General features: G+C 39.4%; 3 protein-coding genes across 4 annotated transcripts; 1 reads left to right on the top strand and 2 right to left on the bottom strand.

Moving 5' to 3' along the window:
- Positions 1 to 65: 65 nt before the first annotated feature.
- Positions 66 to 10,744, bottom strand: LOC133151701 (adhesion G protein-coupled receptor E5). Its single transcript, XM_061274941.1, has 17 exons — positions 10,298 to 10,744; positions 7,401 to 7,475; positions 6,965 to 7,114; positions 6,771 to 6,890; positions 6,114 to 6,257; positions 5,997 to 6,040; positions 5,647 to 5,757; positions 5,411 to 5,564; positions 5,221 to 5,340; positions 4,322 to 4,521; positions 4,015 to 4,173; positions 3,667 to 3,861; positions 2,578 to 2,795; positions 2,331 to 2,489; positions 1,348 to 1,516; positions 1,027 to 1,125; positions 66 to 948 (listed from the first exon to the last, which is right to left on the bottom strand). The coding sequence occupies exons 1-17, from the start codon at positions 10,329 to 10,331 to the stop codon at positions 907 to 909; spliced, it is 2,193 nt and encodes a 730-aa protein (XP_061130925.1). The 5' UTR covers positions 10,332 to 10,744; the 3' UTR covers positions 66 to 906.
- Positions 10,745 to 17,116: 6,372 nt separating this feature from the next.
- LOC133150920 (basement membrane-specific heparan sulfate proteoglycan core protein-like) lies at positions 17,117 to 23,720 on the bottom strand. Of its 2 annotated transcripts, none has more exons than XM_061273549.1 (9): positions 23,568 to 23,720; positions 21,018 to 21,174; positions 20,289 to 20,435; positions 20,072 to 20,206; positions 19,635 to 19,807; positions 19,378 to 19,564; positions 18,501 to 18,680; positions 18,034 to 18,300; positions 17,117 to 17,879 (listed from the first exon to the last, which is right to left on the bottom strand). In XM_061273549.1, exons 2-9 carry the CDS (start codon positions 21,130 to 21,132, stop codon positions 17,875 to 17,877), a joined length of 1,209 nt encoding a protein of 402 aa, XP_061129533.1. In that variant the 5' UTR covers positions 21,133 to 21,174; positions 23,568 to 23,720; the 3' UTR covers positions 17,117 to 17,874. The 2 variants fall into 2 exon arrangements, with proteins under 2 accessions (XP_061129533.1, XP_061129532.1); XM_061273548.1 differs by lacking the exon at positions 23,568 to 23,720 and adding an exon at positions 22,788 to 22,905.
- On the top strand, positions 22,060 to 26,440 carry mvb12a (multivesicular body subunit 12A). Its single transcript, XM_061273551.1, has 10 exons — positions 22,060 to 22,201; positions 23,599 to 23,688; positions 24,144 to 24,227; positions 24,317 to 24,416; positions 25,121 to 25,250; positions 25,346 to 25,486; positions 25,623 to 25,729; positions 25,804 to 25,862; positions 25,993 to 26,046; positions 26,124 to 26,440. The coding sequence occupies exons 1-10, from the start codon at positions 22,199 to 22,201 to the stop codon at positions 26,202 to 26,204; spliced, it is 849 nt and encodes a 282-aa protein (XP_061129535.1). The 5' UTR covers positions 22,060 to 22,198; the 3' UTR covers positions 26,205 to 26,440.
- The last annotated feature ends 619 nt before the right edge of the window (positions 26,441 to 27,059 follow it).

The raw sequence follows: 27,059 nt of genomic DNA, 5'->3' as shown, positions 1-27,059 counted from the left end.
TAGATATTTTAATAAAATATCCGGTGCCTATTCTTTTTTAAGATAGCAGTACCAAAACAACGATGTAGAAAAATAAGTTTATATACATCATAGTTAATCGCCATAATCTTACATTCAACAGGTGCAAGAAAACACAAAGCTATACATGAATAAAAAATGGTCAGAAAAAAAGTAGCCAAACATCAAACTACAGAGCAGTTGTCAAATACACTAAGAGAGGTGTTCACGACAAAATGTGAATGTAAACAAAAATACAGGCCAACAGCGTTTACAGGAGGAAGCTTGTCCGACTCTTGTTTTAACAGCCATAATAGGATAAATTACGATAACTCCACATCAAGTAAAATGTTCGAAAAGACGGGATACTTTTCAAGTCATAAAGCATTTTCAATGAAGACAAAGTGTGCTGAAATTGTTTAAGGTTTGCCCTGCTCCCTAACTTGAATCCTTACAGTAACCATGAAGCAAAGCAGTGAGCAGCAATAATGACATGACAACGTGGAATTTAATCCCACAAACAATTTCAATAACAGGAAGCTGCACAGTCATCAAACGGGTGGGTCAGAGTTCGGTATCTCTCAAGAAATCCTTTTGGGAAAATGTCCAATCAACCAGTGTCATAAAGTCAAATGCAAACCTAAATAGAGTGATTCAAATAGCTATTTTGTTTGACAATTGTATCTTTATACTCTTGCTTGGTTCTGTATTTCATCACACTGAAGGCCCACATGAGGTTTGGATGAACCTGACTTGGGACAGTTCATGAGTTACGTTCAATATTAGTCATTTGTTTTCTCTCCCATAAAACGAAACCCATACAGTAAAACACAGTACATGAAAGCGGATGTGGATTTAAATTCTAATAATAGCTTCATTTCTTTTGTTGGGTTGACTACAGACAATGATTCAAATGTGGGATTCTCCAGTGTTCTGTCCACTCCGAGAACCCTAAAAGAATAGGGACAAAATATTAGTGCTGAGTGTGTGTGTGTTGGGAGTAGTCGGTAGAAGTGACATGATTCTTACTTGTGACTGGCTATTGGATGGATTTGTACTGCTGAAGTCAGAGTATCTTTTCTTTGGAGTGCAGATGCAGGAGAAAAAGTTGTAGTACTCCTCTCTAACCTGCAGAGAGCAACAGAAAACAATGAGGAAACTTCATTACAGCTTCAACTGTATGTACAGTATTGTATACTGTCGAGAAAAAAAATTATTGCACAATTTCCTGTGATTAGACATGAATCATTATTAAAAGCTTTCTGTAATAATTGAATAGAATTGTTGTAATATACTGACTGACTGGCTGAGGCTACATATGTACTGTATACAACAGAGTATGAACTCTACCTGTTTAGATAGGAGGCAGTGCATGATGAAGACAAGTGCTCCCTGTAGGCTGTTTAAAATGGTGAATATGTACTCGACCGCTGTGTTGCCCTTGCGAAACAGGAAGGCTCCAAACACCCACAGAAGTCCCAGAATGCACATCTGAGCAATGGCGGTCACTGTGAAAGCTCTGCAGAGGAAATCAGACAGTTGGCATGAATGCAAATGCAACACTATCCGATGAATTGCTCCATTTTGTCGAAAAAGGAGCACTATTGAAAGCATTGGTGGAGCAAGTTGCGCACTGCTTTACTGCTTGTTGAAAGATTCAAATGAATGATAGTGGAAAATAGATTGAGCTCTTTGCAACAGGCTGGCTAGTTACTAATTTGCATACATCAAAAAGAGACCAGACGTAAATGTCAAAGAAAATAAAACCCTACTTTACAACTGTAATTTCTTCACCCATCTCAAGGGACGGCCATTTTGCCACTTGCTGTTGACTGAAAACAATATCACAGTTGCCAGGTCTCAGGTCACAATCAATCACGGCTGGAGCTGAGCTGTGATGGACATTTATTTTTCCCAAGAGCTATGTTCCCAAATAGTCTTGGCAACATTCTTGAAGCCAGAGGTCACAGCTAGATCAGAACAAGGCTGCAGGGGTGTCCAACTATGAGTGTGCCCACAGTAGCACGATAATTAATTGTGACCTTGTCAGTCATGACCTCTATCTCTGTTGTTCTTCCTTGGACATGGTGGTTTTGGCAAAACAGAGGGACAAAAAGGAAAAAAAAAAAACCCATTTGGAGTCTAGACGGACTTGGCCAGTCCTTTGTTTTTTTGGGGGGGTTGCCGTTTCATTTAGAAGCTGAATTTTGTATTTACTTCTGTTATCTCTGTGAGGTATCAAAATTGGTTTGTAACATTCTAGTGATATAAATGTGCAAATAAAAATCAGTAATCAGGGTGGGGGGATTATAAAAGAAGTTGAGCGCACTGACTTTAATTTGTTGAGCTTGGACAGATCCGGGTTAAGGCTGCTGAACTTCTGGGCCAGCTTCCAGACGGTGATGATGAAGAAGAAAACATTGAGGAAGATGATGACGCACACAGGGCCGTAGAAGCTCCAGATGAGGCCGTCTTTGAGGGACAGCCAACAGCTGCAGAGAAGAGATGGGAATGACAGTTTTAAGTAAAAGCAGAGCTCGCTGTGCGCTTTACGTTTGATCCTTTTCCAAATACACTTACTGCTCCTCAGTTCCATATCCTTTGGGTCTAATGATGGCAGTTACAATGACAACAACCAAGGGTGCCCCGTAGCCGAAGAGGAATAAGTAGAGGGGCCGAAGAGCGGCATTGAAAACCAGGACCACCATGCGATACAGCTGCACCCCCTCAAGCAACATCCATGCAAACACTCCCAGGAAGAAAAGATGGAGCATGGCAGCAATAAACCTGCAGCCTCCCTGTAATGCAATATAAACAAATGAGGAACGGAAGTTGCATGGAGCGCAGATGAACCAAATGATTCCTACTGTGTTTATAAGAGCTGGGCTAACCTTATAAAGAATTGGTTGCTGTTGTTAGTTTGTATCCGCAATTAGAAACATAAGATGGCGCCAGAAAGTCTCTGATGTTTTTTATTCGATCATATTCAGCATGTATGACTGTCAAGTCATAATCACTGTTTTAAGATGCGACCAAAGTTTTTTTTTTTTTTTTTAGAGGACTTTCAAACTCACCCTTTATAATTCTCATTTACCTTTTGTATTCAGTATATTGTATTGGATTATTATTTTAGTCCCCGATCCAGGCAAAATATTAGTGATTTGCAAAGATAAATACATGTTTACTTTTTAGGAATGAAACGTCTGCCTCACTTTTTATAAAGATGTAGGCATCCTATGTTACTGTACTTTAATGTTGTTGATATGGAGGTACTTGGCCCTTTTGGTTTGATGATATCTGGTGTCAAAATTTAGAGAAACCTCTGCATGATAGCAATTACCAGAAAGCTACAAGTATACAGAATGAGTCAGTATAATCTGACTGGACCACTAAGAAATTGCTGGTATTGTAATGAGATAAATTGAAAATCAGTCAATTGACTTATCTAGTTGTCTTAAATTCAAATTAAAGTCCATTTTAATAGAGGGGTAAGAGCATCGTGAACGTCATACGATGCTCTAATGTCGCACCGAGATGAGTTGTTATGTTAACAGCTGACTTTGGCTATGCAGTATGTAAACAATGAAGGCAGCCTCTTCACAGATTCATCAAGCTAAGGGCCCCGTCAGATTATTGCCTTCCATGGAAACAATGTTTGGGCAAACATACCTCGGGTTTGGTTTGAGAAATGCCGACCAGGAAGATGAGATCAGCGATGAAGAGGCAGATACAAAGATGCAAGTGGATGGTTGTACGTGTCCCGTGTATGGAGCGGCAGAACTTGAATGTCAGGATGCAAAAACTCAGACACAGCAGGGAGAGGATCAGTCCAATCTTTGTTATCAACTGGATGGCAAAGGATTGCTGGAGGGGGAATTCCGGCAGTGAGAAATCATTTCAAAACATCTAATTATTATAGAGAGGGTTCTTAGACTTCCTTGAGCTTTAGACAAACGTATTGAGGCCACCAGGTGGTGCATGTATGCATATTTATAGGGTGCGTTTCTTGTTTCTTACATCGACGGGATAGTGCGCCATCAGCACGGCGAAACTGCTGAGATGTTCACATCGGCACATTGTGTGCGTGGCATTGGATTTCTGTTGATAGCAACCATCTGTGGCCCAGGCACCTCTGTCGTTCCAGTAAGCACAGATGTAGCTTGCCTCCGATTTGTTCTAAACCACACGGGCAAAACCAGAAGATCCTTCGCTTTACCACATGGCGCAGCTCATGATTGCAGTGATTAAAGCAGGGCTGGTTTGCCAATTTCTATTAGACACTCAAGAGGTTCTGGGTTTGAAACTCAAGTACTGATCGACAAACCTGGAGATGTTTGAGTGTGAGGATGACTGGGTGGCTCAGGTTCTGGGTGGATGGGTTCGACACCACAACAGACACAACCCGGGAGAAGATTTCGAAAGTCGGTTCAATGCCATCTTTTTCAAATCCTTGGAGCTTGTCAAAGGAGTGGTTAACAGATCTTTCCAGGTTATGGTAGCTCAACAAGGCAGCCATAGCAAAGCCTAGAAGAAAACACAAGCAAATTAGATATGGATGAGCTTTTATCTATTAATCAGAACAATTACCTCCAACAAACATATGAAGCAACTTATGCAATGTCTTATTGTTTTTAATGTTGTTCGGAACTTTGGAAAAACTACCATCATGATTTCTCATTGACTGAAATTATGTTTATCTTACTTTTTTGCTCCAGTTCAAATGTATGCGAGTATTATTATTGCATTTGGATGCAAATGGGCGACATTAAAAGGACATTAACATCCATCTATTGTTGTCCATAGCACTTGTCGTCTTTAGGACGGCAGGGAAGTTGGAGTCAGCCTACTTTGAGTCAGTGCCGGGCTACACTAATCAATCACAGGGCACATTTCAAAACAAGTAATAACACATTTTCTAATATGGGTCTTTAAAACAAAGCATAGAAAGACATACTGTAATTTGAGTACTAACTGCCAAAACCTTTGAGCAATTCTAATAAACTTTAGTGAGATGACACACGAGCCAAAAAAAAAGTGTTGCTGTTTAATGAGAACTGGATAAAGGTGAGGCTACAGGATTATTATTTTTTTTGAGTTACTGGGCCCTCAATGGAAATAAGTAGAGTGCCATGACCTTTTATTTTTACTGCTAACAATTTGGTCTTGGCGGAGATCTATTGTGATGATTATTTCTTCTTGCAAGAAATAGTAAGAAAAGTATACCAGGATATGCTCCTGTTCCAGCCGCCGTTGTCCAGTCGGTGTCAAGCGCAGAGTTTTCAGTCCCCAGATGAATCGGTCCAGTGGGCGGGGATGTTCCCCTCTCTACAGCGATTGCCACAGCTACTCAAAGAAACAGTTCTCTTAAAGCCCGTAGTCCACTCGTGGTGTTGTATCACACTGGCAAATTTACCTGTCTCATTGGAGCCCATCGAGATATGGTCATCTCTGAGTTGTGGGCCAATGAGCCTGATGGAGTTTTCCATTGTATTTAGCAGCCCATACATGCCTTCACTCGAGTCCATATCGACTGATGATAAGACTGTCTCTGATGCGGTCAGAAGTCTCTATGCACGTTGAAACACACATAAAATAACAGTGTGTGTTTTTCGAGTTTGCGATGTGTCGACATGTCTTTGCTTTGCTGACCTCCAGTAGCGCATCTCCATCGGCCTTGTTTCCGTTGCTCATATTTGGGTTCGAGAGAACCATGCAGCTGTTTCTCATGATGGATAGCAGATCTGCCAAGCCACTGTAATGCTGTGAGAGGACACGATAATAATGCTATTCAGCTTTCAACATACCCACTTGAATTTAGATATAAAATAACATCAGGGGTCCAGTGTGTAGAACGCCCACCCCCCCTTTAAATATTCCATCTAAATGATCTGTGCTGTTACGTGCTATGCGCTTGTGCATTTTGTTTTCCTTTCTTTCCAACAGATGTGCTATTTACCAAAATGGAACTAAACTGTAGTGAAAATAAATCAATGATTTACCTGCACAGCTACACTTTCGGAATCAAAGGTGTTGCAATCCAATTCTGGAGGGGAAAGGTATAAAGTTTCAGTGGGAGCACATAGGTTATGAAATATTAATAAGATACAAACACTCACTTGAGCATGAAGTCCTTTCATTTCCATAATTAGTGTATCCTTTTGGACACTCGCACCAGTAACTTCCATTTAGATTTGTACATCTTCCTTTACTCCCACAGAGGTCTTCTTTTCGATTCTCAGATATGTCGCATTCATTGATGTCTGATGGGAAGAGAAACGGACAGTTTCCAACGCCAAAATTAGATACGCCTGCACAACCAGTAGTGGGTTAGGGTTAGGGCTAGGTTAAGAGTTGGATTGGGCTTCATAAATGTACAAAATTAGATTTCTTTATTTTTTTTTCAGTGTTTATTTTCATTTTGTACTTTTACTCACTATATCTGAAAGTAGACATTCTACTCAACAAAATATGCTTGCTACTTTTGTCGACCTACACGGATGACCGCAGGATGTAAGAAAATATAACTTGCAAAAGGGAAAGTCCATTGCTATTTTGGCATTTGTTTCCTTGTCGGGTCGCAAAGTGAGCAAAGCTATGCGTAAATATTGTTTTGATAGCGTAAAAGTCTGATCTGAGCCAACAGAATTGACAGTACATTTAATTTCTATTGAAACCTCAAACTTACATCCACCAATTCCAGCGTCAAGACTGCGTGGTTATGAAACTACCGCTGTCACACAAAAGGTGGACCCGCAAAACAAGACGGTAATCACCTATGCAGTCTCCATTGCTGTTGTTGGTGTACCCATATTGGCAGACACAGCGAAAGCTCCCAATCAAGTTCTCGCAGTGAGCCATGGGACCACAGATATTGGAGTTACACTCATTTTTGTCTAATAAAGGAGTGCAAAAAGGATGTGAGTGAGATAAGACAAATCAATGTGTTAGCCTAAACGGGTTCGCTCACCTTCACACTGTCCATTAGTCCTGGTGAAGGTTGTGTTTCTGTTAATGTTGTGGAAACCAGGCTCGCACTGGCAATAGTAGCTGCCGTTTGTGTTGAAGCACTGTGCGTGCTTACCACAGAATCCTGAAATTTCCTTACACTCATCCACATCTGGACATTTCAAAAAAGTTAGAGAAGAGTTACTTGTGTATTATTGTCGTCGCATTTTTACTTTTCTTGCAAAAAATATAGGAACATGTGGTTGACTACCATTTGTATGCATCAAAGGTCACTTCAAACATTTCTTCGTAAGATAAATGTTTTAAGCAGTGACAAGACTTATCCATCAAGAAAGATTTGATATTTTCTACACCACACTGGACATACTATGATATTAGTAACCTGAGGTAAAGAGATATTGAGGAGTTTTGGAACCAAACAGAGTCAGGTTTCTTACCAACACATCGGTTGTCTTCCTTGGTCATGCCACTGTCACACTGAGGCATGCACTTTTTCAATGTGCACATGAAACCTGTAGACAAACCATGAGAACTGTTAGTTTTCTGAGTAGAAAACACTCATTTGAGTCATAGGTGAGTTTAGCCAGAAAAAAAACATTGATGGTGAGGTGAGGCAGACATTCTAACTACTATTATCAGCCTAATGCTTCCCAAGGAAACCAAAAATGAGAAATAAGATGTTGGCTTCAAGGTTAGTGGGAGAGCATCAATGCTATTGCTTTTCCTTCCCCTTTTATGCTATTAAATAACGTAAGAGGTGTCAAAATGACACTCTGCTCTGTGACTTTACTTCTGTACTGGTTGTTATAGTGACCATTGCGAGAGAAGAATTTTTTTTTGTGCCACAGACAACACCCCACAATATGCAGTACCTCATGTGAACACTATTCAGTTTTGTTCGGCTTCAATGTACTACATAGAAAGCTGGACTCGAAAGTTCCGTTTGAAAAAAAAACTGTGCGTACACATTGAAAACAAAAGAAAGAAAACGGTGCTTAAAAGAAAAGATTCCAACACCAGGCCCGACAGCGCCAATCGTGTCACAAGAGACTGTCAAACCCAAATTTGTAATTGCGGGGTTCTCCTTTTGACGGAAAGTGGAAACATAGTGTCTCATTGTCATTCACGTGACTGACAGTTATCATGTGTCTTCACCCATAAGTCGACCTTTCTTGTGAAACTCCTTGCATAAAGTGTGTAATGTCCTGTTCCTCTCAAACACCAAAGCAGTTTTATTCAAATGAATCTCACCCTGGTTTTCCAAATAATGTGCAATATGCTCACAAACAAACTCGTATTTTATGAGGAGAAATCTAATGATGTAATGGTGAAGTTGGGAATTGTAATTATGGCATCTGTTTATTGTTATTTAGTATGCCTGCAACCATGACAACCTCCCCCGCCACTCAGACATTCGATTAGCCACACAACAGGCATGTAACACAGAATATATTTGTTGCACAAACAGCTCCCTCCCCTCATTTACAATGAGCCCCCTGTTTGTGGCAGGGCTGGTGCTCACAGTGCCCCCGTGAAGATAAAATCAGACCGAATTTGAAAGTAAGGGTGCCAAATAGCGTGACAGCCTCCAAGTATATGACTAAAAAACACAAGGGCTGAAAACTAACAAAGTGTGACTTTGATGCAGCTGATCACCAATCAGAACTGTATATGGATTAACATGACCTAGATAGTCCTCACACTTCACATTTTATTGGACTAAAGTTCTGTTTCACTTGCAACCACAGCGTGTCAATAGTTCACGACCTGTCACCTCAATGCATATGACTGTGACTTCATAATCATAAGACTCTTTTTCACTAATAAAGGGTCATGTGATTTATCGCAATCCTCAGTCACAGCTGATCAAACCACACCTGTTGTTCCTCCTACACACAAGTGATTCTTTTTTTCTTGAATTTGACAAATCATGATCAATCTAAAACATGAGTAAACTTCTGGGTTAAAAGAATTTTAGGCCTTGTGTCTGATCCATGTGAAAGTATTTGTCGATACAAGACAGCGCAGACAGACACACTTCCACTTTTTAAAAACAGCTTCTTAAAATGAAAGACATAGCAAAATACAAGTGCCAAAAGGATTACCTAATATTCCAATTATGGTGTTGTGGTTATTATCCAAGCAGTATTTTCATAAAAGAAAACATTCATTGTTTGAAAGAAGGGAAATCTGCTTATACTATTGAATGGTCAGTAAAAAACAAACAAAAAAAATGTCGGGGGGGGTCAGGAAAAGGGAATGGGGCCCATGTCGCAGACCAAAACTGGCTCCAAGCTTTGACTTTGACATTTGTAACCTAAGAGCATGATTACACTTTGCTATAAATTGACAGGGTGGTGCTTTTGAAAATAAATAATTTCTCCTTCTCTAAATTGTAATCGACGATTTTCCAAAGAAAAAAAACGAATAAAATATATGATTATCTTGTGTTATTTCTAGCACAACATATTTTGCTCGGATATAAACGAATTTGGCCTTAACTGTTTTTACGCATGTACATCACATGGACATTCAGTGAGTGAGAGACAGGAAAGAGAAGCTATTTTTGCTGTTACAAAAATAAAGTGGCCAAACCCTCCATTCCTAACCAGTTGGAAATTATGCCTATTATCATGCTCTTGTAGCGGAAAATATATATATTGAGCAGTCAGCATATAGCTAGACTGGTTTGTTCCTCACCATGAGGAAACAACTCATTGACTTTGTGAAACTCATGAGAAGTGCGGTACATAAAGAGGATATCATAAAGTCAGAGGTCCAATTTTAAAAATCTGATTATATGGTCAAATGAAATAATGACATATCCTGCCTTCACAACCACATAATAGAAAAGCCATTTTTCACCATGAGGAGTTTGTATTTAGACTGAGAGAATGTGTTTTATATATAGTGGTACAAAAAACTACAGCATCATTCTGAGGGAACTCTTAAATAGTGGAGTTACATATTGGTTGATACATCTCAGTATGATGCAACGATATGGCAATTGTTATCAAGGCTATTTTTAGATATATAAAGATGTTAGGAAAACATCATCAACATCTACTATATGTATTGATTCTAGATTCCATCACAACATCTTTTAGCCTCAGTCTTACAAGGTGTGACCAGTGTGACACTTTGTCATGGCAGTGAGCGAATTAACACGTGATCGTCTGGGCATGAATGAACCATTGACTAGATTAAATGTAAATAGTCGTTCAGAATGTGCGTGACGGCAAAAGAGTCCTAACAACTAAGCCTGTTGAGCTTTTTGTTTGCCCTTTTCATTTCTTCACACTGTTAAACGGTAAAACAATTATGAATGACTTACCAAGAAAAAGCAGAAGCTCTTTTCCTCCGCCCATGTCCAAACAATAAACCTGCAAACTTTGGGATAAGAAATAACTGAAGTCGTCACAGAAGGTTCACAGGAATTTAAAGCGCTTAGACTCCACAAAAGAGTTGACACAAAGAGAAACGCCGGAGTGTGTGAGTGTGTTTGTGTGCATGTGAACCAGCAGCTTTTTCCCTCTCGATCTGAACACGCCTCCTCCGGGCCTCCCCCAGCCCTTCTTTTCTCCCCTTTCACACACAGTCTCTCCCTCGTCACTCTTTTCCTTTCTCTCCACCTTTTCCACACAAGCATTTCTCACACTGGCGTCGTATCACGTTGCCTGCTGAACCAACCCGCCCGCCTGTGTGTCTTCCACTGCCTACACACATGTTTGTGTGCTCTATTTCAGGACCTATACTGGCCTCCTTTTCTGGGACCCATAGACAGGAGGTGGCTAGTTGAGTCTGAGGAGGAGGATGACTCACGCTCATTCTAAACAGCTGCTTCTTGACTTCCCAGTAAGCACTTCCCAACTTCCCATCCTCCATCTCCGCCTCCTTGTACCGAAACATTGGACTTTTCACCGGTCCCAATTAAGGTCCTGTTTGTTTTCCCAGCTCCGACACAAGAAGCAAAAAGCCAATAAAAGAGACTAAGGCGTACTTTAAAAAGCGTGTTATATTAAATCGGAATAGGTTTAAAGTTAGTGGGAGGAGTTTTCAATATTGTTTCACTGTATTGTGGATTTTCAACCGTTGTGCTTTTCCCCCCAGAATTCCTTGTACTGGATTCTGCCTCGCTTACCTCCTGCTTGTTGCTTGTGTAATTCAGTTGTTGATTTTTCTTTTGTTTTGGCATTATTGTGGCTTCCCCCTTACTCAACTGTTCCCTCACTTTAAATCGCTTTTTTTTTTCTAGACTTCTCGTTTTGCTTTCTCACACTCCAGTTTCCTGTTTCCTTCCTTCTAGCCAAAATGTTTTACATACATAATACAAGTGCTATAGAAAATGGATGCATGAAAGTTTGAGTTCAGAGAGGCAGCCGATAAAAGGGAAAGGTAGGAAAGTGGAAGTGAGTTTAGTGGACCAGTTATCTGGTGTAACGTGAGTAGTTGTGACGATATGGATTTCATGGGAAATATTACTTTGCGGGAGGCAATATTAACGACAAGGGTGCTAAGACAGAGCCCTGGGGAACACTAGTGGAAATCGGGCATTGGATTAGCATGATTTGAAATAAGGGAGAGAGGCAGAATTGGACTAGTATAGGGAATAATTGCCAGGAGGCTGCAATGATTTGTTAACACATTACAAATACTATTTTTAAAAAATACATACATGCAAACAATTCATCAAGTATATTTCCATTAATTTTAAATGCCAATGTTGTATTAGTCTTGTTCAATAACTGTAACTGAGAACTACTGAGTGTTTTGTTTTCCTTCACATGATGAAACGCATCATGGGGACCTGGTGGAGATTGTTCTGCAACAATCCTTCTTCAAGCCAGTGATTTTTGTTGCTTTAAAAAAAAAAAAAAAATTGGAATAGATTTTTTGTCACTTCCTGTGTGGTATTGCTTGTTGTCATCATATGCAGGTGCAGATTCCGTTTCTTAGTGTGCATTCTCGAGTCTGTGGGCTTTCGCTTTTGAATGTTGACATTCCTGGGTCAAAGTACTGAGCCAAAACATTCAAACTGAGAGAAATGTTGCAGATATTTTTAGTCCGAATGCATCGAGTGGTGACTTGTGTGACTTTTAACTTTGTAGCCTTCCCAGAAAGTTACAATTTATTGGAGCGTTCTTAGATATTATTCACCATAACGACATTTTACGTTCCTTCAAGTCCATAAACCCGTTCTTCCCACAATCCTAAAACCAAAGCTTGATTTCCTTAAATTGTTCAAGTCACATGATGCTGATTTTTTTTTGAGTGGGAGGGGTTGGGGAGGATTTGAATTATATTGCCATCCAGTAACAGTGTCAGCATGAAGAAACAAACTGACCTTGACTTGAGATGAATTTGCTGGCCTGGTATCATATCTCTTCTTGTTCCACGTATTTTTGTCTGATAAGACTCAACCATAAATGCGACAAACTTTCATATCAAGTCACTTGAGCATTCTCCTTTTCTCTACATCCGGTGTGAGTACAAGCTATTATGACCCCATTTTTCAAGCACGCATTTCTGTGCCTGTCCTCACACTCGTTAGTATCATTTTAATCATATTGCTGCAGAGTGAAGGTCAGACATTTGGCGACTGGTGGATGCACCAATGAGACAAATAACTCCCCTCTTGTCTGCAGGAAGATGATAAGAGGATGCCAGATGTGCGAAAACGGTCTTTTCTTCTTTTACATTTGTGCTGATTTGAAATTGCACTTTTGTAGTAGACCAGGGGTGTCAAAGGTGTCAAACTCAATTTTGTCACGGGCCGCATTGTAGTCATAGTTTCCTTCGGAGAGCCATTATGACAACCCAAATAAATGTATGAACGTCTCATATTATATACGGTATAGGCGACACAACAAACTGATGAATAACCAGTTTTGAAATCAGAGATTAGTAAGAACTGTTCAAATTTTTAAAAAGTTTGAAAACAAAATTGCGATAAACATCTCTATTCTTTTAAAAGTGAATACAATTTGCAATTTTTGTGTTGACACAAAGTCGAAGCACAATGTGTCTTTGCGGGCCAAATATAATTACACTGCGAGCCAAATCTGGCCCGCGGGCCAGAATTTGACACCACTGTTGTAGACTGAAGTCTGAGAAAAAAAAAATCTTTACCATCGCCATTGAACCTTAGTCGGTCTGCAGCTGTCACTTCCAAACGATCCCTTTGAGACTTATTCAAACATTCCCGTGACCCTTCCACAGGCTAACGGCCTTTCAGCGTCAGTGAAAAGCATTTTAAATTCTCGCTTTGATCATTCCATTTCATGCTGTATCAACAGAGGTAAAACTGTGGAATTCCCAGTTAAAAGGAGCACGGTTTTGTTTTACCAGTATCCAAAGTTCATTTCATTAGTATAAAATGGGGGAGAGTGATTTGATTTCCACTCCATGTAAGAAGCAATTGGCATTTTCACTCTTGTTAGCATTTGTTGTGTTTGTTGCACAAGAAAATGGTACAAATAAAAATTCAAAATGTTCAAGAAAAACAAGCCTCAAAAGTCAAACCAGTCAAGTCAAACAAGAAGCAGTTCACTAAGTAACGATTGACATTTAACCAAATTACCCATTTGCAGCTTTTTACATTTTTTTCTATTTCTGTAAGATGACACAAGATAACATTAAAGCTCAGCAAACAGGAACTATCTTACCAAATTACCTATTTGCAGCTTTTTACATTTTTGGGGGCTTTTTCTATGACTGTAAGATGACACAAGATAATATTAAAGCTCAGCAAACAGGAAATATCTTCGTATGTCGGGGAGTTTCAGTGCATTTTTTAAAGAATCAAATCAATTGTAGGTCATTTATTTTTCGGTTTAGTGATGTAAGACGAATTCCAAATGATATTAAGAGTGTTTTTGTATTATAGCAGCTATATTGTGGTTATTATTAACCCAGTGAGGGTATATTAATATTTTTGTTAACACGTATTAATTCCAACAATAGCTGCAAAATGCCATTTGATGGCAGTATACACTTTCATCTTTTGCATAAAAATGAAAAAACACTTTTTGAGCAAGCGGTGAAATTTTTAAAATTTTCTGATTGTACTATCGCAGCGTTGCACATAGTCAGCCTTTTTAACTGTTTTGTGTTTTAATTTTTGTTTCACACACATACTTGAATGAATGTCTTCAACTTTGTCAATCAACACTGAGATGAAGAAAACAAGGTGGTCTCCTACTCTTTTCCTGCACGCTTCTCTTTTTGTATGAATGATGGTCACACTGATTAGACATGCATGTGGGACTGATTTTCACTGGCTCCCCATGACCACAAACTAAAACACATATGTAGACTTATGCACACATGCATAGATGATCTTCTTCCCATATGGAAACACAGTGAATGACTGATAATCATACAGTTGCAGTTGCTGTTTATATCCTGTCCGTTCCGCAGACAGAAAAACATCAAATATAAGCAGAGAAAGGAAAAACTAACTTTCCACTGTTTTCACAAAACAATCTGGAATCTGTATTTTTCATGTTGTAATCTGGTGACAAAATCATAATTGTAGGGCAATTTTACGTGGTGTTATTGAGGACAAACAAAAAATTGTCAAACTTGCAGAAAACCCTCACGGGCACAGGGAAAACGTGCCAACTCCACACAGAAGGCGCTTCAGAATCATAAACTTGGTTAGTTATCATCATTATTATTATTAACTTTTTTTTTTCTTATATTGATTAGAAACATGTGGATGCAGTTTAATTGTAGCTTCTGCCATCTGAAAAAACGTGTAATTGTACATGCTGCTATAGATAGATGATAGATGAAATGATTTATGGCATTCCTAAACAATAAATGAGAATTTTCACACCGAATAAGTGAAAGTGGATAATTTCATCTCTCATTAAACCGTAACAATCGAGACTCCATCGAAGCTGCTGAGATATTCATAAGGGCAATCCAAAATAAACTGAATTGCTTTAATGTGCCACCACACTACGGCTGGGAAGAACCAGTCACTCATCTGAAGTTGTGTTCTAATTTGTGGGGCCACTTGCCAACAACAAGTTGCAATGGGGACTTGCAATCCGATGGAGCTGACTGTGCTTTCACGCCAACCACAGTTAAGTGAAGACATGTTATTATGCCACGTCCCCACCTACGCCCACTCTATCATTATATCCGTCAAACAAATATACAGCGAGAGACACTGGCATCACAACTAGTAAAAAGAGATGTGTTAAACTACTCAAATAATTTTTAAACAGCCTCTTTGTTGGTCTTACAGTATTACAAGATTATCTATGGAATGGCAACTTACTTACTGTGCTAAAGAACATTGTGATGTGGCAGAAAGATCTTTGTTTCGATATGTTGTTTTTCTCATTGAATATTATGTGCTGATTCCTTCTCAATGTTCACCTAGAGTTAATTATTTTATCGAGTAACTGGAAAACGTACACACACTGCACACAAGGAATAATAACGTGATTCATCACTGACACAAGAGGAGCCCTGTCTGGCCTCTAGGCCAACATCATTTAAAAATAAAGTAAGTTATCCTGGATGGATGTGGTGAGGCTAGTCACCTAATTACAAACCATGTATTGGAATTATGAGGAATATTTTTTAGGTACAAATATTACACACTGGAACTTTCATGTTTGTCCCCTCGAGTTCATAATATATCTGGGAGTGAACCCCATGTGACTCATAAAAATAAAATTTACACCCCTGACTTTTGTGGAATGTCAATTATTAATGGGATGTTATTTATGACCTATTGCAAAATTTATAGTCATCTTTTGGTTCTAGACCAGTTTGGGTTACTTTGTAAGTATGTATGTCACACAAAATTGAATGTTACTCATTATGTGAAATAAATTTCATAAGAGCTGGACCCGGTAGATTTCTTAACTGTCTGCACTTATGTATGTAACACTCATTTAAATAAGAGAAAAACACATGAATGGAATATTATGTTGACAATTTGTACCTCGTTAACGATACATTTAGCTCATGTACATTCCCTCTGTCTATTTTTATTCCCTGACCTACATTGCAGAGAATTATATCAAACGGTGTCGAGGAAAATGAACATGTCACAGAAACAATTGAATCCGTATGTCGGGCTACTGTGTGCGCTTTGCGGCCAATGCCACAAGCTAACCTAGTTCACCGGGTGGAAGCCATGGCAACCGACTTGACGGACACCCCCCCCACTCCACCTATCACTTCCTGTTTGAGGAAGCGCTCACATCGTTCGTTCCTTCCTCAATGATGGTTTTCCGATTAAATGATTGCCTGTGACTGTTTCACTTTAATTTTTTGCTTATTATCTGGAAATCACATTGTTGCACAGCCAGAAGACTGACTGCCTTTTCCTTTCTGCGCTCACCCCATCAAGGCTAAACAGAGCTGCCCTGAATGAATAGAGTGTAGACATTTTGTCATCGTAATTCATTTGAAGGAATGTGTCTGGTATTGTAAGACTGTTTGGACTGCTGGAAGTAATTCTGTCAAACTCCATTAGAAACAATATTCATGACATAGAAATGCAGAATTTCAAAGAAATGCAAAATTCCCACTCTAAGGGATTCATATTTCCAAAGGTAAAGTTTAAGGTGAGTGACTGTGAGGTGAGGGAGTGGACGAGGAGCAGATGTTCCTGCCTCAAGCTTTTAAAGATCATGGAAGGTGAAAGAGGAGAATGGTAAAAGCTCCTTTTGTGAGCAGACATTGGGAATTTTACAAGAGAGGCCCGCTACAGGCCTGAGTCTGGAAATGTCAACTTTCTTTCCATTTTACTGCCGCAACCACAAGCCTCAAATGGCAAGATAACACTTCATTAAGTTAGAACTGATTTGAATCTTACGTAACAGCACAGCTCTCTGGGGTCTAAGTTTCGCAACAAAGTCCTCACTAAAAACTTGTAGCTAAATGTGTTCAATTGTTTATGTGACACAACTGGTGAAATTGTTTGCTCTGTGTTTCTGACTTCATTGCAGCGGATGACAATTACCTCAATCATTGCCTGCGTCCTCGTTGTGGTTGAGTCCGTGAATGCCTCACTGCAAGCATGCATGTCACCCATTTGAGATTGAAAAGCTACCACAAAGCATGTGAACACAATGAAGCGAAATAGTTTAGCTTTAAAGTTGTGCTACGAGAAAATAATACACCATTTAGTATCTATTATGGGACTTTATTCATTCTTGACAACACGTGTATTTTTTTAAAAAATCTATCAGCACCAAATGAAAAAAATGAAGGGAATCAGTGTGTTGCACTTTCATATTTACCATGTTAGTTATCGACAACTTGTTTGTTCATTTGTCCGTCCGTCCGTTCATTCGTTCGTTCACTGGAATTAGTTTAATCCTAACTGAAAAGCAATTATGAAGCACTCATAGGCAAATTTTCAAAATGTTGGTATTGTCATGATTGTAAGAATACATTTTAAATAAGGTATCACAATTCTATAGCTTAAAGTCCTACCACATAATGAAGGATGCACTTTAAACACCTTGCCATTAAAATTTCATTCTTTGTATAATAAATTATTTCTAATGCCATAAAATAAATCTAGATTTTATGGATCAGGCTTCATTCCCAAATTGTAGAAAGCGTCTTGAAGTATTTATGGTTGGAAAATTACATGTTGCTGACGGGGTACCACATGAACTAAATATATTTGGATATACAGACAATATATTTTGGAATTACTTTTCAAACCTAGGATAGGAAAAACATTCAAATAGAAGTTTATCATCTTCTCAGACAGAAAGGTGATTAAAAAAATTTCCAAAGATCCCCTAATCCTTTAATACATCCACTAATTGAAAGGTTTGAGTTTAGCTCCATATGTGCAGTAAGAATTTGATACTTTCCATCTGATGTCACAATTCAAGCTCGCGGCAACACTGCAGACATTTCAGTGGCCTAGCCTGGAAAACACACAAAGAGAAGAAGTGACAAAGTGGATTTCACGTCACATTCATTTCACTGACGCAAGTGAACCTTAACAGTAGTCAGTTAGTTGCCATTTTCAGCAGAACTCAGAAGTCATTAACACTCCGTATTGATGTTGTCATGTCTCACCTTTAACTATGACTTTAGCCAGTGCCTCACTGGAGCCAATGTGATTGGTCGACACACACTTGTATGATCCGCCGTCACCCATTCTAACACGAGCTATGACAAGCTGTCCATCGATGGTGGTCTGACTTCCAGCGGGCAGGTTGCCTCTGCCCACCCGGCTCCATTGAAACTGAATGGGATGAGAGCCGTGGGCCAGACAGCGCAGAGTCAGAGCATCACCGGGTTGGACCTTCACCTGCTCGGGCATAACCGTGGCATAAGGAGGGCCTAGGACAGAAGGGGAAAAAAAGAGAATAATTGATCATTTTCACTTAACTTCTTCACTCATTTTTTTCTTACCTGTCACAGGGAGCTATAATAAAACTAAAATATGGTACAGCCATCTCGACTCTCGAGTTTAATTTTTCCTGTGCATGGCCCCTGACAAATAATCGTAAAAATGTCACGATGTGTTTCGGTCCACTTACTCTCCACTTCTATTTGCGTGTATGCCTCACTGAAGCCTTGTATGTTGGTAGCGTTACAAATGTATTGGCCGGAATCCTGGCGCCCCACGCTGGTCAGTGTCAGGACACCACCAGCTACTGTGTGTTTCCATGGCAACGGGGCTCTCAGTTTGGACCATGTGACGACAGGAGAGGGAGAACCTGAAAGAAGTAGAGGAACGATCCACATAATGTTATCATATAAAATGTTATGCAATGATGTTACAGTATTAATTTCTGTGTGTTTTAATAATTTTTAGTTGCTTTAGTATGAACAACACAGCTTGAAGTATTTTGCAACAAATCTGTCAAAACTTTGGCACTTTTATTGCGCATATTAATCAGATAAAATTGTTATTTGTTGAACGTTTATTTTTCTTGTTATTGTCAGACTGTGTTGCAATCATTTTAATCACAGCATGTGTCCTCACAGTGGTTTATTTAGGCATAGTTAAGAAATAAATATTGGGACAGATACAATTGGCAGGATCCAGTAGAAAATTAAAAACGTAATTTAACCACATTTTGAAGTGGTGAGCTGCATTGTCCAAGGAAGAACACATTACATTTTGATGAGAATCTGGTGTCCAAATTTGCCAATCTGGATTTATAATGGCATCATACTGTCTGTCATACTGCATGAATCAGTTAGTAGCTGACAAGAAACTAAAATCTTCTCAGGATTTATTTATTTTTTGTTTCTTTCAATTTGCTTTCAGTTTTTCATATCAGAGTTTGCCGTTATACGAGGGTGGGACTTCTGACCGCGTGGAATTTTAGTTACTGTATTTCTGGTCACTATGACATTGCTAAAATGACTAATGACTTTAACTGTCTAATAAATATATCAACAGCTTACCAGTAGCTTGACACCGGATAGTGACACTACGACCCTCCACAACTGTCATTTCTTTATGACTCACTGATGCAATGGGTGCACCAGGTCCCCCTCCCATGATGACCTCCAGTTTGACCTCTGTTTTGCCCACAGTGTTCTCAGCTTGGCAAATGTACACACCTGCGTCCTCTGCACGCACGACAGTCCACTGAAAATAAAAAGGTGATGGTATTTCAAGAGAAGGAATGTTAAAAGCATTATTTTGGTTCAGGTATTACTTGTATGGTGCTAAAACCATCTGTCTCCTCAGAAGGCAGCTGCAGAGCGGAATCTTGGCGTCTCCAGCTCAGCTTGGGCCGTGGCCTGCCTGTAGCCCGACACTGCACTGATACCCGGTCACCAATTTTGACCCTCAGGGGCCCAGTTGGTGACAGGCGCACGTTGGGAGGATCTGTATGGGAGGTCATCATGAAAGAAAAACGTCATAGAGTGGAACCTCCGAAGTTAATCAGGGTGTGCACACTTGTGCAATTATTTCTGTTTGTCATTTTACTACCGGCCTTAAAAGACATTAGAATGTTTTTTGGTTGGGTTGTTGAGGTTGGTCACATTAATGGTGGAAAAAGTTCTGAAATGGCTTATCTTGGTATTTTGTCACAAAAACCTGGCCATTGAACATTTTTTAAATCTTTCTGAAAATCTTGTTGAAGCTCACATTTGATGTTGATCTGTGCTGAAGCAACACTGGATCCAGCAGCACTGGTCGCCACACATTGGTACTCGCCCTGGTTATTTGGTCGAGCATTAGCAACGGTCAGAACCACACCATTGGGGCCAATCTTGATATTGTCTAGCGGAAGACAAAAAAAGTAATTTAGCACATGGTGACGTACATCGAGCAAAGCGTGAGCATTTAAACTGACACTCCAGACCTGCTAAGGCTTGATTATTGGCCTTCCTCCACTGCAGCTGGGTGGAATGAGTACCGCTCGCCACTTGGCACCTGAGGCTGACCGACTCGCCTTCGCGCACAGTCGTAACCTGGGGCTCCACTGAAACCTCAGGACCTTGACCAGTGGCTGCAGGGAGGGAGCGCATGCGTTCACGCAGACACACACAAACACGCACGTAGGAGAACACATGTGCCGTATCCAATTCTGTGAACCTTTAAACGGGTCGGAGTAAAATGCAGTGTAAACGAACAGCAGCCCAAAGCAAACAGTCTGAGTAAATACGCAGATTAAACACAAGTGTCTCTGATGACTGGACAAAAACAAGAATATTTAAATGTATTGAGGGAAATTAGGCATAATTGGCTAAAATCGTATTTTTATTGTCACATTAAGGGGCTTTTAGAATTAAGTGACATAATTAACTTCAAACACAGTATGCCACCAACAGGGACCATATTTTTCAAAAAGAAATAAGTTATACCAATTATAAAAGTCGTAGCTTATGTCTGGCTTTCAAAAGCAACCAAAATACCCTGCTCAGTTGTTTTTTTTGTTTATCTCCAGTATATTTTATGCTGAGGCATCCACTTTCTATTAAAACACACAACTCAAGGTAAACACACGCAAACATGTTCTCTCTTTACTACCGCTCTCAAAAACATTAGAATGTGTGTTAAAGACACAATGGATAGAAATGATCCCAATTACCTGAACATAACAGGGAGAAGAGGAGCAGAGCACAGGGGAATGAGTCCATGATGATTGCAGAAGAGAGTTCAATCACTTTCTGTGCTGCCTGACCATCTCTTTCTGCTATAATCATGGTCGACCTTTCACCCCTGACTTGGCATTCACCTCCTCCCTACTGAAATGTGAGGAAAGAGGATCAAGAGATCTTGCAAAGGGATCTTTTCATGAAATTTTTTTTATATTACTTTGTGCCCTCAATTTGTGTTGTTGTGTTTAAGACCATCAAACAAATGTAAATCTTTGACTGAGTTCACACCAGTAAATTATTATGTTATTAAGGAGGAAAAAGCAATTCAAAACTACATGACCCTGCATAAAAACTATTTGCTACCTTTGTAATCTCATGAACTAAGTGTGGCTACTAGACCTGAGTTCATTTCCATTGTTTATGCCAATTATCCTGTTCAAGGGTTAGGGTGAGTTGGCAACTCCCTGGACTGGTGGTGGTTAGTAGAAACTGCAGCACTACAGCATAATTCAGTGATCATGTAATTAATTGTAGATGTTTTTTTAATATACTGTATTTTAACCGAGAATAAACCTTGTATTACACTTATTTAGCAAAGTGCACATTTAACATGTTTTATGCATTCGTGTTATCCATACAGAAATCTTTGTTCAAAAGTGTTTTGTTGACGATTTTATTCTAAGAATTATTGCAAAATATATGTAACGGAAAAACCAATACAACAACTCTAAGTGGTGCATACTGTTGTTTAATTATTGAGGAAATGAGCAATCTGACCTCTTGGGCAAAGATTGGATTTCTTTTTAAAATGTAATTAATTGTTCAAAAGCATTGTGATAATTGTTTAGTTTTAAGGCAAGTCTTGGGAAAACGATTCTCTAACATTTTTCTGTATCGTTTGCTGCCATCTAGCGTCAAGAGTCAGCAATTAAACACTGACGATTCACTAACATTTTACTGCACTGTCGAGTTTGATATGCTGCCATCTAGCGTCGAGAGTCAGCAATTAAACATTGACGTGTTTTAGGCGTGAGCTCTTCTGGGAGTTGTAGTTAAACAAGACTTCCTGCTTTTACTAGGAAAATCACCTACAGACGTCAAGAGACACTTCATTGCAGTTTCCTCACCAGACAACTAACCTTCAAACTTAAGAGAAGTGAAGACTTTCATAATGGTAAGTTAGTGTCGATGAGGTGATTTGTTTAAGTTTTTTTAGGAACTTATTTTAAGCAAACACGTTTTGACGAATAATCGCAGCTGATGTGACTTCAGACCGGCTGGTCGTGTTTGTATTGTAAACGACACACAACACTTCTTACAGCATGCCTGCTCACTTATTTGCTTTTTTAATAACTCGGCCTTGTCTACCAGACAAAATTATTGTTATGGAAAGCTGCTTTAAGTCAATATTGATAATAGTTAAACTTTTTGAAAAATGTCCAAATGTGTATACAGTCATGTACTAGGTTTTATACAAGGTACACGTGTCAATTTGGTAAACCTTTCTTAATTAATCTATAACTAATTTAGATTTACTTGGATTTGGACTAAACGTTTTTAATGTGATTAGGTCCCTCAGAAATACTCCAAGTAAAACTAACACAATTAAGTATACATTTAAAATACATGTCTTGTGTTTGCTTCCACAATGAAAAACATACATATTTTGAACTCTTTCATATGAATTTCAAATCACAAACATTTGGAATGTCATGCACTGAATTTGACTGTAATTGAATTATTACTCTAAATGGACTCACCATTTCCGTGTCTGGCAACAGCGCGTCATAACACTGCCGTTCAGAGTGAATAGGAGCATTGTGTCTTGCTGCATGGCTCACGAATAACTAAATATGCTTTGTCAGCCTTTAAACGGACCTTATTTTGCTGCTGATTTGTCACATTATCATCAACAATAAGCTGTCTTAATTCACCATAATACTTTGACTGTCACTGGTAGAATTCTCCTTGTTAAAATAATAAGAAAAACAATCAGCTGAGCAAAACAACCAAGGTGGAGTCTTCTGCACTCGATGGCCCCAACATTAACTCGACTGTGATAACATTAAATACAAAAAAGGAAAACGACATTATTGTCATTTTAGTGTAGTTTACATCGGGACCTGCTGCGCATATTGAAAGCTGTTTCTAATATTTTGGTCCCTGTGTACAACTCAGATATCAACAATAAAATAAAATCAATTAGTATATAAGTGCTATTTCATCACTGACAAAAATGAATATAAAAAAAAACACCTTCAGTTATGACAAACAATGTTTCATTTAATAATAAAAAAAACAGCTAAAAAGTTGCAATTAGATTTTGTGTGATTCAGCTCTTGTATTAAATCCCATCACATAGGATGTCTGAACAACCATTTAAAAGTTTTGGATCTTCAAATTAATCCAAAATACAGTTACTGTGGTTGCAAAATCAATGGGTACATTTTCTTAAAAACAAGAAAGTGGTGAGACCAAACGCTTGAACCCAAGTACACCTGCATTTCAAAAGGTCAAATGTAGCATATGCATATACGTACCTCTTTGTCTTTTTTTTTCTCTTCTCCTCAGATGGGCACCACAGATCATGGGGTAGTTCGGCCACTGACAGCAGTGGCGTGGACATCCAACACTTCCACCTGCCCTAAAGACTTCACCTTGGTACAGATTGAGATGGAGATTCCACATTTCTCACTGCATATTGTGTTTTTATTCACCCATACACCTTGCACCTTGTTAAGGGAAGGAACAAAAAAAAAAAAGGGGTTAGCCCCTTTTGAATATTTGTGGAATTTCTCTGAAGGAGCATGTTGAGTGATTTGGACAATTAACATGCAATGTTCTCATTAAATAAATTAAAAAAAACATTCCTCACATAACTGATCACTGTTTGATCATGTTGTTGCTGTTTTTAAGTGTCAAGGTAACCTTGGCTTATTTGCTCAGAAGTACTTTGGTATGTGGTCATGGTAATGAGGGAGCACAAACTTATCCCACCTCTCTGTTTTGATCGTTTTTTTTTTCCTCCAAGTCCTCTTAAGGTCATTGAACATTTGGCGGAAGGTGTCAACGGGAATTCATCTATATTTATCAGCATTCCCTGTTTCTATCTACAGATCAACATCACTGAAGATGGAGCTAACGCAAACTTCACACGCAGCTTCGCCATAAGGTCGGGTTATTACCTTTGCTACAGTAAGGTAACTGAGAGACACGTCCACTATTTCAGAAATATTCTTTGGGGTTTTTGCTTCACCGCAATACATAATATAAGCATGTCTGTCTGCAGGACACCTCTGGTGGGATGGTCGTGTCAGACATTCAGGTCATTACTGACAAGGACGCCATCCCTCATGGCTTCTGCTTCATTGCAGAGCACTTGGAACCAAGTGAGGACACACACTCAAATTTATTTATACAGTTTGATGTGGAGACCAATTAGATAACCTAAGTCTGAGGAGTGTTAACAATGAAGTCAGTGGTTTTGAATAACAATTCTATGACTGGCGACTTTTCTGTTGCATCTTTATACTAACAGTGTTCTGGTAGCAGCCACGGTTTTCTGTATTTTACAAAGGTTAATAGCTCTGCAAATTGTCTCATTGGACTAGGGTTTAGTTGTGGCCTGCAGTTTTTAACAGAGCCACAGATTCTATTATAGTTTGTCAAACAAGGAGCTGAGCTCTTCTGCGTTGACAGAAGTTAAGACAAAGGGATTTGACAGCTGGTCGAAAACTGCAGAGAACCGACCAGCTGTGAGTGGGTTAAATTCTGTGGCTCTGAGTATGAGCGGCAAATTTAAGTGCAGTACAGTAGAAAGTACAAGCCAAAAAACAGCGATGGAGAGGATCTGGCCTGTAAGTCAAATTCTGTCCAGAATTTTCATAACTTTTCAAGATGAAATTTCTAAACTTAAAACATCTCATAACAATTCACTAAGAACTTCAACCAGTTTCAATCAACACGTTTATAATGTTTATAATAAACCACAGAAACCAAGAAGCCAATGTTGTGAGTAGACTTTGCATACACTTCCTTTAAAAAAAATTCAGTCAATTTATTTTGCTAATATTTTGTACGTTGCTGTCTCCAGAGGCCACCGTTTGGAAGAAAAAACGCATTTGTGTGCGTGTTGTCCCCGTCGGTAGTGTGGACACAGCTGTCTTGGACATCAAACTGACAGCCAAAAGCAAAATGATGTTACAACACTACACATGTGTTGGGTAGGCACCGTACAATCCACGACATTCAACTGCAAATTACTTCATCCAGCTCCTCGTCACGATGCACCTTTAAATACTTGATGTGTTGTTCACAGAGACATCCACGGTTATGTGTTGTGGTGTCGAAAGGGTCATTTTACCAGCACCACGCCCCAAGTCAAGCCTCGTAATGTCAGTCTGGGCCTTCGTAGACTCTCTCTGGAGCTTCCTCCTACTCCACAGCCTCTAAGAGCCAGGTACACTTTGTTTTGTTTTCTTTAATGCTGTTGTGCTCACTGAGAGGAATTGAAAGTTGTCATTGAACAATAAAGGACCCTCTTCTATTTTGGAGGTTTTAAGTTCTAAATTTTTCGGTGGGTAACGTTTCTTCAGCAATCCTCCTCAAGTGCCTAACGGTAAAATCAGCTACAGGCGCCACTCCCTCCATGTCAACGAGTCCCTGGACAAACCGGCTGACAGCAGCATCCAAGTAATCACAGGTAACACAATATTACTGCAAAGTAGTTGTTTTTTACGTTTCTTCCAATATGTTCTCTGTGTCATTTATCTGCAGCGCTAGATGGAGTGCCTTTCAGCCTTAACCCAAAGTTTAATATCCAACCAAATGCTACGGTATTTTCAACTTTCTTTTTTCTTCTCAAGTGATCAAATTTGCTCCCAGCTCAATATTTGTATGGCTAACATCTCCCACTACAAAGGTCTTCCAGAACCATGTTAAGCTATCTCTCTTTGTCACTCTCAGACTCCTCAGCTCAACAACATTCGTATAAAATCGCTCCAAGACATAGAAAATGAGGTAAGACCACTCGACTGCACCACTTTCTTCAGTACCCTTCCACGTATAAATGTAATGACTTTGTATTGATTTTCCAGTATAACTACACATTTGCAGTGGAGGAGTTGGCTGCCAAGAGGGCCAGACCGCTAGTGTCGACATCCTCAGCAGCTCAGTGATCTTTGTTCTTTCCCAAAGCAACTTCTGACCTCCTCCATTGGAATGTCATCGTGGTACAAATGAAGGGACGGTTACATCTTCGTGGAGCTTTGAACTTGAAATGTCATTGAAAAGGCATGCACTAACCATCTGTTTAAAATGTTGTGAATCATAGCATCTTCAAACATTCCAGTTAAGTCTTCCATTTGATTGAAATATATTCTTTGCAGAAATAACAGGGTGACCAATCTAGGTGATTAGTTCCTTGTCAAAGACAAGAGAGCAATCAGCATTATAGGAGCCGTCATTTCAACTCTATGACTGCAACTGCGCTATCTGAAATACTGTCGCCGGCAACCACTAATTTTCTCACATACGCCGACTCTATTGATAATCTTACGAATGAATTCAATGCGACATTGTTAAATGCCATTGACTCTGTGGCGCCGTTACGTCTGAAAACTCGCCGTAGAGTGCCTACTCCATGGTTCACAGATGAAACGCGTACGCTTAAGCAATTATGTAGAAAGCATGAGCGCAGATGGCGTCTAACCAAACTTGAGGTTTTCCATCAGGCATGGCAGGATAGCCTCCTGAAATATAAAGATGCGCTTATCTTAGCAAAAACTCGATATTTTTCGCAAGTTATTAATCTCAATAAAAACAATCCGAAACACCTATTTGATACAGTGGCAAAGCTGACTCTGCGCCAGCCGACCTCCGATAGTTCCTTCCACTCAGCTGACGAGTTCATGAAATTTTTTGCTCAAAAGATTGAATCCATTAGGGATGAGATCAAGAATAGCATTCCAATCGCTCGGTCGAGCACGCCGTTTACCAACGCTGATGATCATGCAACAACCCTCTCAACTTTT

The sequence above is a fragment of the Syngnathus typhle genome, linkage group LG3, assembly GCF_033458585.1.
Source record: "Syngnathus typhle isolate RoL2023-S1 ecotype Sweden linkage group LG3, RoL_Styp_1.0, whole genome shotgun sequence".
Lineage (NCBI taxonomy): Eukaryota > Metazoa > Chordata > Actinopteri > Syngnathiformes > Syngnathidae > Syngnathus > Syngnathus typhle.
This window is presented reverse-complemented; position numbering and strand designations above follow the sequence as displayed.